General features: G+C 39.2%; 1 protein-coding gene across 2 annotated transcripts; it reads left to right on the top strand.

Annotated features, from left to right (window-relative positions):
* Positions 1-351: 351 nt before the first annotated feature.
* Positions 352-20,483, top strand: LOC147143615 (phosphatidylinositol 4-phosphate 5-kinase type-1 alpha-like). 2 transcript variants are annotated; one of them, XM_086037733.1, is made up of 16 exons: positions 352-487; positions 6,326-6,360; positions 8,016-8,108; positions 8,228-8,358; positions 8,438-8,555; positions 8,724-8,876; positions 8,970-9,269; positions 11,521-11,750; positions 11,834-11,917; positions 11,998-12,046; positions 12,851-12,935; positions 13,051-13,221; positions 13,305-13,431; positions 14,214-14,276; positions 14,366-14,465; positions 15,617-20,483. In XM_086037733.1, exons 1-16 carry the CDS (start codon positions 439-441, stop codon positions 15,617-15,619), a joined length of 1,791 nt encoding a protein of 596 aa, XP_085893859.1. In that variant the 5' UTR covers positions 352-438; the 3' UTR covers positions 15,620-20,483. The 2 variants fall into 2 exon arrangements, with proteins under 2 accessions (XP_085893859.1, XP_085893858.1); XM_086037732.1 differs by having other exon boundaries at positions 13,302-13,431.
* The last annotated feature ends 336 nt before the right edge of the window (positions 20,484-20,819 follow it).

The following is a 20,819-nucleotide window of genomic DNA, read 5'->3' as shown; positions in this document are numbered from 1 at the left end:
ATATAAAATGGATGGATTTGGTCATTTAAAAAATATCTGAAATATTTGTTATGAAATGCCAGTGTCTCAGGAAAACTTATTTATATGTACTATTACAGTATAGTTATTTGCCAGTGATAACCATACTTAATATGTTGTGCAAGAAAATGTTTCTATTGCATTTTATGGATTGATATTATTAACAATTAACACAACCATTTATACTCACCTGAACCTTCTCACATGAATCTAACGTGCATGTTTTAGGAATGTGGGAGAAAGCCAAGATTTGAACCTTTCACCTCGCATCAGTGAGATAGACGCGCTCAAGTACACCATTCTAAACATTTCCACTTCCTTCCACTGGCGGCGCTGTGGTGCCGATGTCAACCATTAAACCCGCAGTGTGCTGGTGGGCTGGCTGAGATGTGAACGGCACAGTGGAACCAACTAACAATAATGGCGACTGCTGGTGGAACAGCAGACCCGGGATCAACAGCCCTGACAGGTATCTGGCCAACACACGCATATATTTCGTTACCTATAAAACAAACTACAAAAGCCATCGTTGTGACGTTTTGTAATGGGGGGGATGCTGTGCCTTTGAATTTGGCAAGCCCCGGGAGGCTAGGTAGCTAAGCTAACACCGAGACGAGCTAATAAATGAACCGGTGTTGTTAGTTTGTTAGTTAGCTGTCTTGTTATAGTCAGTAAGTTAGTTGTGGCGAAGCTCTGCTTCACCAGAGAGATTTACATCTCGTTATGCTAAATAGTAAAGGGCACTGTTGTTGGTTGCATATTGTTAAACCGGTCATTTATTTTCATGATGTAACATGGAGAAAGCTGGATCCAGGGAGTCCACATTATTTTGTATTAAAATATGATTTGTTTGTGTTCCAATGAAGCAAATACCGGTAAGGTGCTATATGTTGCCGTGTCACGCTTTCTCCTCCTCCTCTGCTTTCTGCTGTTTCATTACAATCTTCAATTGAATAAATGTATTTTTCCATGCGAGAACCCCATCTGTTTCTTTTTAGACATTGTCAAATTTTCTTTCCTTAATATTTGAATGTTCACTAAGATGCGAATGTGTTCAAGCAAGCTATGTTTATTTTTTCCTGCCGTCTGTTCTATTGATTTTTCACCTCCGCCTTTCGGTTATAGAAAAGCAAATAACAATTGACATTTATTCTTTTCCTTTGTGGATTGTTTTTTTTTTTTGCCGCTTCTTTGGTCTGCTTATCACTGGTGCCTGGACTAATAAGTTTAATTTCGTCAGTGACCAATTTTGATGTTTCTAACAAAGAAAAATGGCACCCTATTTGTATAAAAATATTAAAACATAAATGAGAACAAGGTAATTAGCAACTAGACAAGATTCCCCAACATTGACAGTCTGTTATATTGCTAGTATTGATTAGAATGGGTACTTCAACCTGAGTTTAACGCACCAAAGATTTAGAAAATGATGTGTTCTGGAGAATTATTTTTTTTGTGTTGGGGGGGTGGGGTGATTATGGCCTTTAGAGAATCTGGTCAAACGCTTTGAAATTAGATTAAAACAAACAGTATCACTTCATTATTTCTCAACATATCTCCTGGGCCGTTTTGTTTCTACTTGTACTTGGGGAACCCTCTCTGATTGGCTGACAAGTTAAAGTTAAGTCGGCATGTAAAAATTACTAAGTCATTTCAAACAATGTCACTTGCCCTAAAAACTCAACTTAAATAGTGCAAATAGAGCATTGTCAGAAGAGCAGTGTGGACTGTAGAATAGGTCATTCGTAATAAATAGTTTTACGCAACATACCTCCTTGCACTGTCCAAATCAACCCATACAACAGCACGTAACTTGAAAAACTTGTAAATTGGGACTAAGTGTAAGTCAAGGTATCACTGCATTTCCCCCGATACTAAACGAGCTTTATTCTCCATCATTACTTCCACACACATTATCTTTACAATGTAAATAATAAGCGCTTCCCTTTGGAAATATGTCCGTTTGTCAAAACATTTATGTAAATACAGTTCTTAATAAATTCACGTTTTAAATGTTGCTAAATTTGACATAATGAAATAAGCTGTCCAGCTATTGCTGTTTACGAGTGTGTCACGTGACCTTGGGACAAAGTATTTGAAATTTGGAACTGGAATCATATACGCAAGTTGGGTCAAGATTTTTCAACATGTCAATAAGTCCCATCTGTAGCTACGTAAGACTGAGTGGCATGTCTTTGGCAATGTTTGGCATATGACATACTCTGCGATTGCTCAGTTTGTCTGTTTCTTCACGAGGATTAAAGTCGCTAGACCTTTTTTTGAAAAATAGTCGTCAAAAGGGGTTGGGGAAATTTGCTAACCATAGCTATTACGTTGATAAGTTTGCAACACTGACTTTGCTTTTGTAAACTAGCAGTTTGAGCCATTTTGTCAGTGTAGGCAGTGGCAAGATGCTTTGAACTTATGAAGCCACTTAAAATTTGATGTGATCAAACACTTTTTTCAAAATGTTAGGGTTAAAATGTGCTTTTTATGGCAATTCCCGAGATGCGTCATTAGTATTTAAATAGCACGGCGAGCCGTATCAAATTGTCTCACAGGATGTATATGGCCCACGGGCTGCTCCCCAACAGTGCACACATCCATTTAGATGTGTAGCACTTATTCATTTTCTCATGCACGCCAGACTTTTTGTCTCTGTGTATAGCGACACGGGCAGAATCTATGAACACAAATAGTAACATACGGGAATGATAGCTTTCGAGCGTGCTGCCAAAGCACATGGGCTCAGTTTCTAAATCAAGGAAAGAACTTTTAGACTTATTCACTCCTCGTAGGCTGAACATGTTAGGAGAATGCGCATGACCTATATTGCCATGTAAATGCTGCAGGCAACATGTGAAAAGCTGCCAGGGATTGTTTCGTATAGTGAATACCAGATGGTTTGTCTATTGTCAATGGTCTTTAATTGGGTTAAGTTTTTTTTTTTTTTTCAAACCCTGAGTCTGCACCACCATGTGTATTATCTTGACCTACACAATGCAAACTTAGAAACAAGTTGCAACAGATATAAATATCAAATACCGCTCAATTTCCAAGTTGTTTTAAATTTAAAAGAATTGGTCCCATAGGAAATAATGTTAATTGAAATCATCCAGGCTCACTTTTGACATCATCAAATCTTGCATTAAATGTACAGTTAATGTTCTAATTTATAAGTGACATTTGAAGATTTCTGTCACACTAATATAAAGACAAGTTTGCTACTGTATAACATAAAACCAAATTAATTACCGGTAATGGTGGAATGAATTAATTGGAATTAACACCAGTGTGTCTTTTGCTAAAGTCATTGTTAACTGGTTTCACAATATCAATAAAAAAGTTTTTTTTATTCCTTTACATCTGTCTAGATTCTCAGTCATCCAAGTCATAATCTGCAAAGGTTGAATCGATGCAACTTGAATCTTGTTAGATTTGTAGTTTTTCTTCCCCTAAAATGTTCAACTACAACTTGGGCAACTATGCTTTTACTCAGACGATTTCTGGTTCTATCATTGCACATTTCCCAGCACTGGTGCCCTTCTATAATGGCTTACTGTCATTAAAAAAAAAAAAAGTAAAGTAAATGTTGTTTTGGTGTTACATTTTAGCAGAGTAGTTTCGAATCAATGCATTTGTTGATAGTTATAGCTCCTTTTTGAGGCATATTTTTCCAGACAATTCTTCCTGAACTCCACAAATTGTGCTCCCTTTTGGGGTATTCAATTTTGGCAGTTTCACTGCATTCCGCCTGTATATTTTTGTCGTTGATACAAATTAGGGAAGAAATAACAATTCGGGTTTCCCCTAGCCCGTGGTGACGTTATCAAATGTCAGTTTTGAGCCATGTCCTGCTTTCCAGATATTAGGACTCGTTTCTGGAGGAGAGCGCTACAGCGAGGTACTGGCATGTGCGTGTTTCTTGATGCGTGAACAGAAACTGCATGGCAAGCGATGCTCTTTTACGTAACCAAAGGGTTGGCAGAATGATGCTCGTTGTTTACCAGTAGAATAAACGGCGGCGTGGCCATGCTAATCGCAAGAGGATGACTCTGCCTTCTTCACAGTCCTCATTGCTTGGAGTACCCTCTCTGTCTGTGAGTGCAGCCGTGAGTGTTCCTACAGGTGCATCCTTTTGCATGCGTTGACCTGCGGCACTGCTGCATTGAAGTGGCTGTTGCCACTGGTTACAGGCGAGAGGTGCTCTCAGGGTGGGAGAGAGAGTACTGGAGTGTTAAATGCAACATTTTTGTAAGGAAATTGCGATGAGCGTAGTTCTTTTGAATACCCAACTCACTTTGCGGTGTACATTCTGATCCATACAATATTGTAGATTAGGGCTAGATTATTAGACGACTTTACTTCTCCACATGGAAATTTAAAACTTGAAGTGGAGTCGCTAAATGTGTGTTTTTGGCATCTCGCTACCTCGTCACCAGGCTATAACACTCCATGGAGCAACGTATGGTCTGGCCAAGAAGGCCACATTTTCACATGTCTGCATGGGTCCAAGTGTGTGCAAATAAGAATAGCAGTTAGCCTTGCTAGCTTCGGCTATTCCGATTGCCACCAGTCTTAAAATATTAATAGAAGCGGGACTCTGGCATTGACGGCAAGGAACGAGGGGAGCGAAAACAAAGTACAAAAAGTACTTTCACCGTAATTGTGAGTTGAAATGTTAAACATTTGTTTTTATCTGCTTTTATACCATTCCGTCGAAATATTTCTTTACGTGGCACTAGTCGCTTTCATCACATTGTAGTCGACTACAAAAAAATCTTTTCTGGTTCAGCCCAAGCCATGGAAAAAATTGAGAGACCTCCCTTGTGTCTTCAGTTGCCCTGTTCATCTAATGTTTGTACAACTAAAGGTACATTTGTTTGGAACAATATATTAATGACAACTAAAGCAGTTCATAAGAGTTAAATTTAAGAGCTGGTCGAGACATTTCAAGAGGTTTTCTTGATAACAACCAAAATCACTTCACAAGTTTTTACAGTAAATTGCTTGCTTCTAGGCATTCCATGTTTTCTTTTGTGTCACTTTTAGTGGCTGTGCATATTTTGGGGCATTGTGTTTGGGACCCCTAAAATATCAACATTTTCACCAGGTTACACTCGCTAGCAAAAATTGGTCAGTTTTCAGCCTGAAACATTGAGGCTCCCCAAAAGAGCCTGTTTTGTCGAACGAATAGTAATAAAAAGTGTTTCAGACTGTCTGCTGCTCAGGCCGTAATGAAAAACTGTTTGTTATTGCTGCTGCTGTTGTTTCCATTTCCAGTTCTATTGTCGCCGCCATATTTCTTCTTTGCTGTCACGGGTGTCCTTCTGTGGTGGCATCACAAAAAAAGCAAAACACACTTTTGGATTTTTTTTATATTCTCTCTGAGCTAAAATATCACTCAAACATGCACAAAAGTGTTTTCATTCCATGTGCGAAATTTTGGGTTTGGAAACTTTTCAAGGTATTATCACTATTCTGGGATTGCTCTATGTATTACTTTGTACATTAGAGGCAATGTACTGTCTGTATGGAAAATTGACTGTTTGAATACAAATATTGTAAGTGTGAAACTCAACAACTACCCTAAAGTAAATCTAGCTGTCTATCTTTTTCTGAAAATCGACATAAAAATTACGTAACCACCCCACATTGCGTTTGTCTGCCACTGACTTGGTAACAAGGTTGTCAGAGGTTTCAGAGCAAAAGAGCCACTTTTAAGCAGTGGCTCAAACACTGTCATGCCAAAGCCAAACCTTTTATAAATTGTGGAAAGATGCATAATGTGTCTCCTTTAAGACCCTAGTTACTGAATAATAAATGGACTGACTGGTGGCATGGAAAAGGGTGGTTCTGCTGCTCCTGTGTGTCACTAATAATGTGTGCTTGCTGTGGTCAATATCATGGATAACAGTAATCATCATTAAAAAAAAAAAAAAAAAAGCTATCCATTAGAGTTCCTTACAAGCGGATAGTGCCGGCTTCCAGTCTGCAGTAGAAGCTGTATTTTGTTAATGAAGGTGGTAATTGCCGAGAACACCTCAGGGACATGCTGAATCTGGAGCAGCCATCTCAGGGGAAAAGTAGTCCCAGTTTGCGCCAAGCTGCTGGTATCAGAAGCAGTAGTTTGTAAATGTGGCCACATTTAGGTCCGGGCTCATGATTGACCTCATTTGTAATCAACAGCATCCCGTGCTGAAAATAGCTCAATAACCAGCAGGCGTTTAACAAATTTTCCCCAAGCACAGATCAAGGTGAAACGGAGTTGCTCATGTTGTAAATCCAAGTTTCATTTGTCTTTTAGGGACCAGTGGCATCTTCAGAGGAGGTCCTTCAGAGGTAAGGACACACCTTGGACAGAACACCTGTCAATCACAGTGCTGACACTTTGAAACAGCCAGCCATTTATGCTTAAACTCCTAACAACAACAAGTCCCATACAAAACACTTTTTAATGCACTATATTGTACAAAACATATGTAAAGAAATACATTGGTTATATAAAATTAAGATATTATTGATGTGTTGGTTGTGGCACTGCCTGTTAGATGCATGGCTTACTGAATGATGTCAGGAGCTGGAGTCGGGTTGGTTGAGTGTAGGGCTACAGCTGTTGCATATATTTAGTAGAGTGTTCTGCCAATCATACTATTGATAAATGTATAGAATTTTTTTTATTGTCCTGTTTTTAATAGATGAAATTAAAAAAAAAAAGAAGTTAGTATCGGGTTCAATCGACAGATGAATTGATTATTAAAATAATTGTCAGTTGCAGCCAGTACATTTAGTTCAGTAAAGATTGAAACCGTGTCGATCCTTTAATACTTGTTATAGCGTTACAGAACGTTCTGACTAGCGACCGTAGGCTATATTAAAACAAGCTAATAGCAATGCATCCCCCTTGTGTTGGCGATAATAGCTAATAGTAGTGCCGTTGTGGTACACGTTGCACTTAATATTCCTTGATGGTGTGAACCAATCTGTTGCTGCCTGTTCATTAGTCTGTCGCAAGAGATGTACTGTCCAGTGTTGAAGCAATCCCCTTTGTATTTCAGTAATATGCTCAGTTGTTGACACCATACAGGAAACCACCTTGCTCATTTGGCCCAGCAGCTTGAAAATCAGCTCATTGTACATCACAGCCACATATTACATGACTGCACATGGTCACTTTAATTTTTTTTGTTTTCTTTTTTTACAATGTGATTTTAATCTGACTGCACCCAGCCACTCGCACCACACACTATTTTTACAGCTGTGAAATCTGATCCCGGGTGAATGTGTATAGGTCAATAAAGCAAAAAGTATCTCTCGATAGCAAGTGGAGGAACACATGAAGAGTTTCCAGCCACCGTATTGTTGTTCATATGTTCAACCAAATGGCTATTGTTACTCATCAATCATCAGATAACCATTAGTACAGAGTCATTCTTAATCATATAAACAATCTAATTGTTTCCTGTTTTACTGGTCTGGTCGAGCGTATGAGCGAGTGCGATTAGGACCGGTAGTCCTAATCAGCTGTCGCAGCACTTGGCACGCTGAAACTACAGTATATGGCGAATTAAAAAGTGGTGTCCTGACTGTTCAGTGGTTTGACATGCAGCCCTATGTGCTAGATAACATTTCATTTCATTTCATTCCAATAAAAAATGGTACTCGTTTAACAAACCAAAGGGTTATCATTGTGATTTTGATTTGTAATGTTGTCGAGCTGAGATTCTTACATTTTGTTTCATCGCATACAGCTCAAAAAAAGGAAACCATCAATTTTGTCTTGCTACTTCAAGTGCACTGTTCATTTAATTAATACCTCTGTGACACAGCCACTCATTACAGATCATTGTTTGTAATTATCTTCATAAGGCATCCCATGTATTGATCTATTTGGTTCACATTAGTGGGTCACAGTAGACGGAACCAAAAACCAGCGCTTAAAGACATACAGCTTTCACCAGCCCCTTTTTGAACGCCCTTTCTCCCCATCTGTTCAGATGCCCGGCTCCTCAGGCACCACTCAGAGTATGAAGAAGACCATCGGCCACCGGGGCGTTGAGACCACCACCGGAGAGACCACCTACAAAAAGGTTAGAGCCGGGTTGGTGTGGGGGTCCGTGACACTGGTTGATTGACACCAGCGACAACATAGGGGTTCATTATAATTTTTTCTGCTTTCCTAACGTCTCTTCCTCTCCGACTGGTGCAGACGACTTCCTCTGCCCTCAAAGGTGCCATTCAGTTGGGAATTACTCACACGGTGGGCAGCTTGAGTCAGAAAGCGGAGAGGGATGTACTCATGCAGGATTTTGTGGTCGTTGAAAGTATCTTTTTCCCCAGGTTGGTAGCCCATATGACATTGCACATCCTATTCTTTTCAGTTGTCTCACTGCATCTTGGTTTGTCTCGTTCGTTCCAGTGAAGGCAGTAACCTGACTCCAGCTCATCACTATAGCGACTTCCGTTTTAAGACCTACGCTCCCATCGCCTTCCGTTACTTCAGAGAGCTGTTTGGCATTCGGCCAGATGACTACCTGGTTAGTATTTGAGGCAATTCACAAAATATTCCGAAAAACAGATGTTGCAGTCAAAAAACATCCTCCCGCGCCCTTTATGTATTCATACATTTTTCTAAAAGAAGTATTAAAACAAGTGATGAATCTCTTTTGACCGGATACTAATCCTGATTGCTCTTTTTCTTCAAGTATTCTCTGTGTAACGAGCCACTGATTGAACTCTCCAACCCCGGAGCCAGTGGATCGCTCTTCTATGTATCCAGCGATGACGAGTTCATCATCAAAACTGTTCAGCACAAGGAGGCAGAGTTTCTCCAGAAGCTTCTTCCTGGATACTTCATGGTGAGCGTGATGCAGTTTTATTCATAAAAATCAGTAGTTTGGGGCTTTTATTGAAATTCAATATTTCACGCAACGTGTTTTCTTTCCCTCTAGAATATAAACCAAAACAAGCGCACACTGCTGCCCAAGTTCTATGGACTCTACTGCGTCCAGGCAGGGGGCAAGAATATTCGCATAGTTGTTATGAACAATCTCCTACCCCGGATAATCCCCATGCACCTCAAATACGACATGAAAGGATCCACTTATAAGAGACGGGCGTCGCCTAAGGAGAGAGAGAAGGCTGTTCCCACGTACAAAGACCTCGACTTTATCCAGGATTTGCCCGATGGCCTGCAGCTGGAAGCAGACAATTACAACGCTCTTAGCAAGACAATACAGAGGGATTGTCTGGTGAGTCAGAGTGGTGCATGTCGGCTTTTATTTAGTGATGATGCAGTGAAATATCTCGACCTACATGCAATTGTATTCACATAATATTAGCTAAAATGTACCGCAGCATCAAATATTTCATCCTCCCGTAGCTTGAAGATGTTGCTTTCTGAATTGCTTTACCAGCACTTTATTAAGAATGAACCAATTTCAAAAAATTTGGGTGGATGTTTCTGATCATTTTCCCCACAAACAATCACACAGTTTACTTCAACCTATTTACAGTTCGAATTTCTTTTTCCAGTGGAACCTGTCCTGTGCTATGCTCTGAGAAATTCACTTATGTGCACTTTTTGTGTTCTTTTTGTTAAGCCCTAAGATGCCATAGGACAGGATGTTGCACGTCCACTTGCAGTTTTGTTTTTTAATTAATTTGGTCTCATGTACTCCTGTTTCCATGCCAATCGAAGTCCCTACCCCACACTTTATACAGCAACACTTTTTCTTTAAACTGAAACATATTTTTATGTGGTGATTTTGTATTGAACTCCGATGTTCTCGAATGTGGCTTCTCACTCAAATGCTTAAGAGAGAACTTGTTCTTGAGCGAAACTTACCTACTAATCCTTTGCTTACTTTGAGGGATGCTACCTTTTTTTCAAAGTGTGGAAGTGCCTGGAGACTTCTCACATGTATGATTAGTTGCTAATACAACATTGTAGAAGAAAAAGAGAAATTATGACCGGTAAGCATGAGATTAATCTGATGAGTCACCATGACTTTGCCTGTTGCAGTCTTACTAGTTGATGTACTATGAAAAAAGATCAACACACTCATGGTAACCTGACCAGCCTCTGTCGCTGCCTTTCTTGGAATCTTAAATGCCAGGAGGCTCTCGCAAGCTTTGGCAACAACGTCACTATCAAAAAAAAGCATTTTAGAGCTGCGGTTTCTTGTACTTTTCACATTTTTAGCTATAATTTTCAAAAGCATGTGATGTAAAATTTGTGAGACTCTGAGAGATATATTTAATGATTTAAAGAGGCTAATTTCACAATATACAGTAGTGAGGAGGATAGGCTGAGACCGGCTGTGAATACCAAAAAAACACCATTAACTGAGGCCCCCAAATATATATCGCACAACTGTGCAGCGCAAGTCCACATGTACAAGCAAATACAACTCCTGTAAATTCTTCCACTTGCAATCCGAGCTAAACTTAGCACCCCCCTGACATACAAAGCTTGTCTCTCATTCGAAGTGTATCAATTCAACACAGTTCCTTGACAATTGACGCCAATGTACCTTGTAGTGCTGTACTTTGGACAGGGCTTAGGCATTTTAGAGTGTTTCAGAAAGCACAAACCCACAAATACAGTGGTACCTTGACCTACGAAAGCCCCAACCCAATGCTTGGCCAAATGTTTTTAAAAAAAAATTTGCCCTGACTTGCAAGCAAAGACTTGAGTTACAAGTGTGCTCTGGACACCCTCCACTGCTCCATTGAGCTGACAAAAATAGAGCAATTAAGGTGGAACCTTAGTTCACCTAAACATAGATTAACCATTTTTTGGGGTTAAATATTGACGAATTATGCTTCCAGGCATCCTCACAGAACGCCGCTCAGTTGTGCTTTCTCACTGCATAAATGTCCTTCGCTCTGCATGCCATGTATTTCAGGGACCGTTTTGTTCTGTAAATTAGCCTTGGTTCCCCCAAAAAGTGAAAATTGTAAGTAACAGTGCTATTCAGAAGCCGTGGAAGGAAAGTAAATACAATTTCCTGTGAGCTCTCCCTTGTTAGGTAAGACCACCTCACCCCCTGCTGCCAGAGCTGCTGTGCAGGAGTGAGAGCTACACTGCACTCTCGTGACCGCGCCGTTTGGCATGCGTGCATGACTTTTCTTAAAATGTCTTTTATGTTATGTTCATGTTTTACAATACAGTTGTGCTAGTTTTCTTTACTAATATAGTAAAGAATAGTGAACCACAAAGCCGTGTGGAATAAATATAATTTTGGAAAAAAGGAACTAACTGTAATTAGTAAAAAAAAAAAAAAAGAATTATATATTTGCTTGCAATATGATCGCCTCTTGTATTGTGGCAGAATGTGCTAATTTCCGTGGAGGAGCAGGTGACGCAATGGGATTTTGCGCATGCACATACGGTCATTCCAATGTTGCTGGAAAATATTCCAGTGTGTTAACTTTTCATATAGGTTCCTGAACTTTAAAATGCTGACCATTTAAAGTTTGTTTGTGTGCCTTGTAAAGCTCTTGCAGAGTTTCAAGATCATGGATTACAGTCTGCTGATGGGCATTCACAACATGGACCAGGCCAATAGGGAGCGAGCTGGGGGCTATTCCGGGGACAGCGGAGGTTCGGAGGGAGCGGTGACGCCGGATCAGCGGCGGCCTCAAGCCCAGAAAAGTCTCTACTGTACAGCCATGGAGTCCATCCAGGGAGAGGCTCGGGGAAAGGGCGCTTTGGATTCTGAAGACCAGTGAGTTCAATTGCTGAACCTCAAAATGTTGTCGGTTGCAAATGTGCAACCTCTGAATCATCGCTTGTATTTTGGCTTTGCAGCATGGGAGGCATTCCAGCTCGTAATGGAAAAGGAGAGCGGTTACTCATCTATATTGGCATCATAGACATCCTCCAGTCCTACAGGTAGCTGACTCAAGAGAAAATCTCCCATTTGTCCTATTTTTATGGCATTTGTGTAACATTTTCTTCATCCTCCACTTTAGATTTGTTAAAAGGTTGGAACACTCCTGGAAGGCTTTGGTGCATGATGGGGTAAGATCCTGCGCATTAGGAATACAATTACACAAAGCAATGGTATCTGCAACAATGAACCGAATAAAACAATTTGATTATGAAAATAGTCTAAACAAAATCTCTGCTTTGAAGATTCACAGTGATGATTTTTCCGCACGGACTAATGTTACTGCAGACTATCATGGTGAAAAAGTGCATAAAGACAGATAATATCAAAAGGCTGGGGTACTTATACTGTACAATTTCACACTCACAACCAAGATAAAGTGCAATGTGTCAACCGCAAAGCAGAACTAACGTATCACAAAAGGACATCTATGATCAGCAACAGAAAGAAGAATCTCTGTTGACTTATTTTAATAGAGCCTACCACCTCTAGTTAGAACATGTCGTAATCCTCCCACAAGGGGTTAAGGGTAGACGCAGCCACCACTGTAATTTCAATCACTTAACTGAACAAACGCTAACAAACTAAACACTTAATAAGCACATCGATACACCAGCTGCAACTTCAATAACTGACAACCAGGGACTCAAAGCGCAGACTTGGCTAACCTAAGATAACAACAGCAGAGTACAAGGTACACGTCACTCACCAGGCCAGGCCCCGCCTTTTACAGCCACACACAGATACCAGGTAGAAGGAGAGGATGGCGACCCCAGTTGGACAGAAATAATACCTGCACCTCACATGCATGTTTCATATTTGTATTGTTGTCTAATCATGTAAAATTAATTGCATGCAATTTCTTGATGGGATAATCGGTACAATAATTCTGAAAATATTCTAGCTGCAGCCCTGTTGTTGTTGTGCCATTGTAGGACACGGTTTCAGTTCACAGACCTGGATTCTACGCGGACCGCTTCCAGCAGTTCATGTGCAGCACAGTGTTCAAGAAAATTCCATGTAAGTGCACGTCTGTGTTTTGTTTTTAAAGTTACTTGCAAAGAGGGATATCGTTATAATTTATAAGCACAGGAAATGCAGTGCTCTTGAATTGTACATCCTCTGTTCTCTGTAGTAAAGCCTTCCCCATCTAAGAAGAGCCGTGGTCCAGGTCAAGGGGGTCTTCGGAGGGCGCCCACTTTGGGAGCAACCACCCCACTCTCTCACACGACGGGGCAATCAGCCATTGACCCCAGACTGGTTTACCGCCCCCATTTTAAAAGCACAGAGTCAGAAGGAGACAGTGGTAAGAACCGAAGCGCCGAGAGACGTGCTCAAGTTGGCATTTGCAGCAATTGCGTTCCCTAATTTAGATTTTGCTTTTAGTAGTTCAGCCAGGCAGACCAGATCTGGTTCCCAGGACCCCGCCACTGCATGACAACCCTGCTGACTGCGAGGCCAACCTCTCCACCTCGTCTCTAGGCAGCTTAGAACTGGCTTCCTCTCCTCCTCTAAGGTAAACAATCACCAAAGTAGTTGCTATTAGTCCTCCTAGTCTAGTGATTCCCAACCACTGTGCTAATCTGCGGCGAGAGATCACTAAGCATATTGCTGGAATTAGCCAATTTCACTTAATTGGTCCAAAAGCCATCATTTATTTACTGCAAATATTGTAACTTTGCTCATCTATCTATGCAAGCGACGTGCAGGGACAGACGGAACAATTAAGTACTCTTCCACTAGATGTCCGAAGGTGCAATTAACCTGTGTACACATCTGTTGCCATCCAAATTACAGAATTATTATTTAAATTGACATTATTTTAGTGTATACCATGATTTGTCATAGTTTGTATGGGTCTGTAACTTATCATGTGCGACTTGTATATATTAAAATTAAAGCTCGGACTTGCAGCCAAAATTCCTGTTCCCTAATCATGTTGACTTTCATTTGGCAGTTGGTAAGTACTTTTGGTGCTTGGCAGCAGGTGGAAAGAAAGTGGCGGTAATGCACCAAATGCATTTGCCAACCTTCAAAAGGAAGTAGAAGAAGAAATGTAAGCAGAAGTAGTAGTAGTCGTGGCAACGAATGTGTGACGTATCACTAGTTTAGCATGCGGCTTCTTTACGCCACAACAAGGATTTACAGCAACAAGAGCGACTTGTACAGTAGTCTGAAAAATACTGTAAATCAACATAGTTTTTTTTGTCACAGTGTGCCTCAGATCAATGTTTGGGAGACACTGACCTAGTCTACTGTCAATCTGTGTTTTCAATATTCTCTTGCTCTGACGTATAGGTCTGTTGGGGTGGAGGTGCACAAATCAGCTCACACAGACAATGAACAGGGTGATTTTCACAGGTAGCGACACACATAAGCAACTTTAAACATGTTTTTTTTTTTTTTTTCTTTTTACACTGTTTATTAAATATGACTTGTTTCTGTTTCAGCTTCGAGCTTGACGGCAGCGCAGACAATTCAGGCCACTTGTCCGGAAGTGAAGACGTCGTTTCATTGTCTGACATCATCCCCGAGACCAACATCAATTTTGTATGTCTGACCTTTATCCTCCTAGAACCTTGACATTATACAGGGTGTTCCAACAATTTGACATCATTAATGTGTAAGAAGAAGAAGTCTCACTCAAATGATTGCAAATTGTGACTCTTTGTTAAATCGGTCATAATATCTAAATCTGTTTCTGTATGTTGTTGAATTTGCGGTTCGTCATTCCTGAATTCCGTCATTCACAGATTTGAGTGGAGATTTTTCTGTTATTTGCTGGAAACCAGTTCACTTTTTTGTGCTGAGGCCAAAGCCATGTCTAATATAAAGATATTGCTTTGGCACCATCTTGTGGCATCTCGGTGCCAAGGAACGGTTGAAGTGAAAGGAGGAGCTTCATTTAGTCAGGGCATGGCATCATCTCATAGGAAAAAAAAGATATATATACAAGCGGAATTTTTCTAGCAATCTAAACACTTAGAAAACCTTTTTGCTGGTTGTCAAGTTAGTCAGATTTTTGAAGCCATTATTCCAACAGAAACAGAAATAGTCCAGTTACAGTTTACAAGTGCTCACAGGGACAAAGATGTACATTTTTGGAGTCATACTGTCGTCTGATACTAAAATTGAACAGTTTGGTCCGAATGAGCATCGTTTGGATTAAAAGCGTGGAAGCTTCCAAGCCTTGAGAACACCATTCCAACTATGAAATAAAGAAGCGAAAGCATCATGTCGTGGGGTTGTTTTGCTACAGGAGGGACTGGTGCACTTCACAAAATAGATGGCATCATGAGGAAGGAATATTGTGTGGCAATACTGAAGCAACATCAGCCATGAAGTTGAAACTCGAGCACATATAGTATGTGTCTTCCAAATGGAAAATGGGCCATACAGTTTTAAGACTTTGGTATGAAATGCTAATGAAAAGTACGTAAAATGTCTGACTGAAGAAACTAAAAATAAAAAATGCTTCCCTCATTATTCTGACATTTAGCAAATAGAAATCATTTGAGTAATCCTAAATAACCTGGAAAAAAGTTTAAGATGAGTTCAAGCCAGACGGTGAGGAGGGATAAAAAGCGTGTCTTTTTATAGAGTGTATGTAAACTTCTGGTTTCAGTTGCATATGAATCATAATTTAATGGCCTTCAGCCATATATTTTCTCATCTTTATTATTATATTTTAATCCTCGCAGTAAACATGTGGACAGAGTGCCATCTGAAGAGGAAACGTGCCTGGAAGATGCGAGGTGGGCAGAGTGAAGGATAAAGACAGCGAAAGCAGCCCATCCAAATCGGAACCCCTGCACCGGTTTCCCCAGCGCTCCCATTTGAAACACACACCAGGGCTGCTGGAGGAAGCTGCCTGGTGGAGGAAACGCCGAGACGGGCAACCACACTGCTGTGTGTGCGTGTATGTAGTCTGTCCCAGCCATCAACACTGTCGCACATGTCCCAAAACAGCACCAATGAGGGTTATGACCACAAATATTTCTTTGTATCCTAGAATTAGATTTTTCTTTTCTCCTGTCAGAGGATCGTGACAGTAGTGAAATGGTGATGAGTCACTGGTTGAAGCATAGCGTGGAGTGTGTGTGTGTGTGTGGGCACAGACTGGAGCAGTGCACACTGAAGTACGTCTGAGTGGGATCATAGTTGTGTGACGCCATTTATTTTAGTCTTCCTGTTACAGCACACCGACCTCCACTCGGTACCTTCACCACAGGCATCCTCGCTCATAGCTCCCCCGTGTTTTTTTAGCCCCTTATCGTCGAATAAGAGGCTTCACTGTCAACACTTGCTACTGTCCCACTGCGATCACGCCGTCTTAAAATCATGGAGCATTTTGTTGAACTAATAGTAGATGGATGGCTTGAACCAGTGCAAGACGACCAGGGGTTCACGCTCATGAAATTGTGCTGATGCCTTTGTGGTGCTGCTGAATGTATACGTCCCCCCCTCACCCCCATTTATAGAATGTGTCTTATTAAAATGGAAGAACGTGTTTAACGTCTCCCTGTCATATGACCATACGTGCTAAACATTTTTATCTGAATAGCAAGAAGTGCAGTTGGCAGTCAGTAGATGCTCTTCAATGAAGTATTAAGCCGACTGACAATGATTTTGCAGATGTGGTCATTTTGTTTGTGGTGTCTGTGCCTTTTTTTTTTTTTTTCTTTTTCTTTTGTAACACATTTTTTGTCCACTCATTTGCCATGTGATGCACAACTGACCCTTTTTTTAACAGTGAACACAAACTTGCCTTATCACTACAGTGGAAACCATCTGGCTTCCATTTGCATGTCATTTGTGTTTTGAACAATATTTTCATGCAAACAGTACAATCCTTGTTTTGTAGAGTATCATGGCCACACTGAAAAGAAACGTAACTTTAGGAGAAAAAGCGTTTAAAGTTAGAAGAGTAAAGTCATAATTTGTAAAAACTGATGTCTCTGTAGATTCTCAGTCATCTAAGTAATCTGCTAAAGTTGAAACAAGGCAACTAGACTCTTCTTGTTTAATATAACTAGTTATCCCAAGAAAGTGCAGTTGCTTCACTGATTAACGACTGAATGTTAAAAATTCCGCACAGATGCAAATTCAGTGGACTAAGACCAGCAGCGAACAACTCTCTGAAGCTCTGAAGACCTACTGTATGTTAATCGATCAATATTTTTAGATATTGGTTTTTGAAAAATCTGCCAAATGTCAACCTTATATTGCAATATTATTTTTTTCCATGTATAATTACAACTTTTTTTTTTTTATAACGTTGCAACATTATCATTAAAATCGCAAATTAATTCTCGTGAAATTACGTTGTGGGGAGAAAAATGATTTTCTCAAAAACCCAGCTTCATTTTTAAGACTGCAGCTTTTTTCATCAAATTAGAAGTCACAGTTTTATTAGGAAAAATTGCAACTTTTTACCTGTGAAATTGTAACTCATAAAATGACTTGAAATTATGACAGATTTTTTTCTCACTCATAAATTTGTAACTGTTAATAAGATTGCAAGTTTTCTTATCAAGCTATAAAAGTTGCAATCTTTATTAGGAAAAATTGATTTTGTAAAATTGCAACATAATCATAAAATGACATCTTCATTCTTGTCAAATTGACTTATAAAATTGACTTTTTTCTTATAAAAATTTGACTTTTTAAGATTGTAACTTTTTTGTCAAATTAGAAGTTTCCATCTCATGAGAAAATATTGCAAATTTTTTCTTGTAAAATTGTAACTTCAGCATAAAATGACAACCTAATTCTCGTGAAACTGACTTCAATGTGAAATGGACTTTTGGAAATTGCAAAATTGTAATTTTATTACTAAGATTGCAAATTTTCTTGTCAAAATAGAAGTTGCAATCTTATGAGGGAAAATTGTGACTTTGCAAAATTACAACTAACATAATGTGACAACTGAATTCTCTCAGAAATTATTGTTTATTGTAAATGGACTACTTGCCTTATAAAAATGTGACATCATTTTTAAGATTGCGACGTCTATTTGACCAAACAAAAAGTTGCAATGTCATGAGGAAAAATTGAAACATTTTCATAAAAATGCAATTTACTGCCGTATTCTTGACTTTTGTAAAAAAAAAAAAAAAAAAAATCTCTCTCATCAAAATGCATCCATATTCTTAAAATTGCAACTTTTCATGGGAAAGCACCCAACCTTTTTGTAATATGCTTCATTCATGTATAAATCGACTTAATCGAAATAATTTATTGCAAAAATCAAATCTAGTTCTCCTAAAAAAAAAAAAAAAATAACAATAATGACTTTTCCTCTTGAACTTCCAACTTTGTTCTTCAGATTACAACTTTTCTCATAACATGCAGTCTTTTTCATATAGTCCAACTTTATTCTTATATTTTCTTTTTCCTAATCAGTGTGGCCCAAATATGCCTCTGTACCTTTTGGTTATTTAAGTGTTTTAAATTAAGGAGCACATGTTGGCAAATTGGAATTGTATGTGAACGTCTTCCAAGGAGCTGCCATGTTGCAATAATAGTGGATGAACTCTGCTGATTGGTGTCATCAGCTACCTGTTGTTTAAAGTAACAACAACACTGGTCGGCTGAGGGCTATATTGTTAGTTGCAATCTGTCCTCAAGATGCCAGAAAATCCCACACTCTAATTCCTTGAACCTGGTGTTTCCCAACCTTTGAGCCAAGGTAATGTTTTACATTTACAAACAAAAATGTCGGAAGTTTAATATACCGGTACGGTGCTTGTACGGACAATTTCCCACGGCTCAGTGGTTGGCTTAATGCACCTACACTCGTACAACAGACAAATTATAAATGTCTTGTTGTTGATCATTTCTGCTGGTTACAGAAATGACAACCTGCTTGAATCCACTCCCGGACCAAAATGTAACTGTATAACTTTTTTTTTTTTTTTTGTATTTTATTGTATGTAGTATTAATAAAACATCATTTATTTTATTTTATTTTATTTTAGGATGTTTGGTGTTTGTGTTGTTGCTGTTTAAAACGACACATTCAACGTGACAGGCAGGGTCACTCCCCCCCATTACTTTTACACCAGAGAGAGATTTCTCAGAGTCGCTATATAGCAAGTGACTTGAGCAAGAAGTCATCAATCTACTGTAATCTTAGCCACATGTGGTCTATGCAGCAGAGAGGGAGACGGGGTCATGATTATAGACTGAAAAAAAAGTGTTAATTCTAAGTGTGTTTTCTAAGCCAGTCAGTGCACCAAAGAGAGGAACGGAGCGGATAGTTTTACAAAAGTTCAGGATCCACGTGTTTATGGTGATAACACTGGTTTGACCTGTGTTTAAGGATTTTGAAACTGGATTTTTTTGTAATTTTTTGCGAAATAGTTTGTCTAAGCTATATCTGATGTATATCCAGTGACTTGTTTTTTAAAGTTAGTGTAGAGGCTGGAGATATTTAGATCATCACCACATTCCTGTGACATTCTAGTATAATTTACTACATTTGTGGTAGCGTGTAGATCCGTCTTTTAAGCGACTTTGGTCTAGTCGAGATATTTGTGGTGTTGAAGCAGAAATGGAAAATATCCATTTGAAGTTTGCGAAGCTCCTAGGTTCCCATTTTGTTGCCATTGTATTTTGACGGGCGGCGCTGTGTAATTGCTGGACGCAATCTCTCTGCATGACTCCGCCGCACAAGTGAAATATCCTCCTCTGGTGCTTTAATGTGGCGACACTACAATTTATTCAGCGTGGATGCGATGTGAGCCACAATCCGTCACCGCTCACTATACAGAGAAGTATATTTATTTTCAAGGCTTGGCTTGAGATGAAAGAAGTTGTGAGATTGTACTGTCCAAAAGGATTTCTCAATCTCTTATGTATTAAATATGAAGAGGGAGTATGTGACAGCTTCACTTTTTCTATTTCTGATTGTGATACGATAAATAGAATTGTATTCTCTCCGTAACAGTTCTGGGTTTTTAACCTTCCTTCCTTTTTTTTTTTTTTTTTTTTTTCTTCTACATGAATGTTTCACATGAGCCAATAATGCTGGTTGTCCAATATGCTTCAATGACTATATTTCTACAAAATGTGTGTACAAACAAAAATGTGTATATGTACATAGAAGTCACTGAAATGCCTTCTCATGCAATATGTGCTGCCTGTTCCTCCTGCCATGTTTCAGTTATGTGGTGGTGACGTTTTCATGCATTCAAAGGATTAAACTCAAGTTTTGTAAGCCTTTTTTTTTTTTTTTTTTTTTTTGGGTCCCCTTTTGCTTCAGTTTCATGTCAGAAAAACCCTCCGACACTACTTCCGAAGCCATCATATTCTCAATAACACAATATCTTCAGTGTGAAAAAAGCTTTAGATGAATGCACTGCTTTAAAATAATCAGGGTAAATGATGATCCATTATAAAGTTAGTCATTCATCTCGTTGGCTTCAGTACAAGATTTTACATAGACATGATTGTGTTTATTTTGAGCAGTGCAATATTTTTTAATCATTTGGTTATCTTTAGATCGGTGGTTCTCAATTGTGATCCGCAAAATATTGTGTGCTTTACAAAGTGCATACATGGACCGCTGTGCCAACAAAACACACAAACCAATTACTCTACTTTATCTTTTGGCCAATTAAAAGCGCTATGATTGTATGCAGTGGATATAAAAACTCTACACACCCCTGTTTGAATTAAAAAAAAAAAAATGTGACTCATACATCAGTTAAAGATTTTTTTTTGAGAGTTGAAGGTCCAAAATAAAACTGAAGTGTGGTTGCACAAATACACAACTGAGGATGACTATTCGGAATCCAATCAACCTCATGTTAAATGGGACTCAGCACACAACTGCCACCATTTAACATGCCTCTGAATAACCCCAAATAAAGTTCTGATCTTCTCATAGGCTTTTTTTTT

The sequence above is a fragment of the Filicampus tigris genome, chromosome 8 (assembly GCF_054856515.1).
Source record: "Filicampus tigris isolate MCC_2025a chromosome 8, RoL_Ftig_1.0, whole genome shotgun sequence".
In the NCBI taxonomy this organism is placed as follows: Eukaryota; Metazoa; Chordata; class Actinopteri; order Syngnathiformes; family Syngnathidae; genus Filicampus; species Filicampus tigris.
This window is presented reverse-complemented; position numbering and strand designations above follow the sequence as displayed.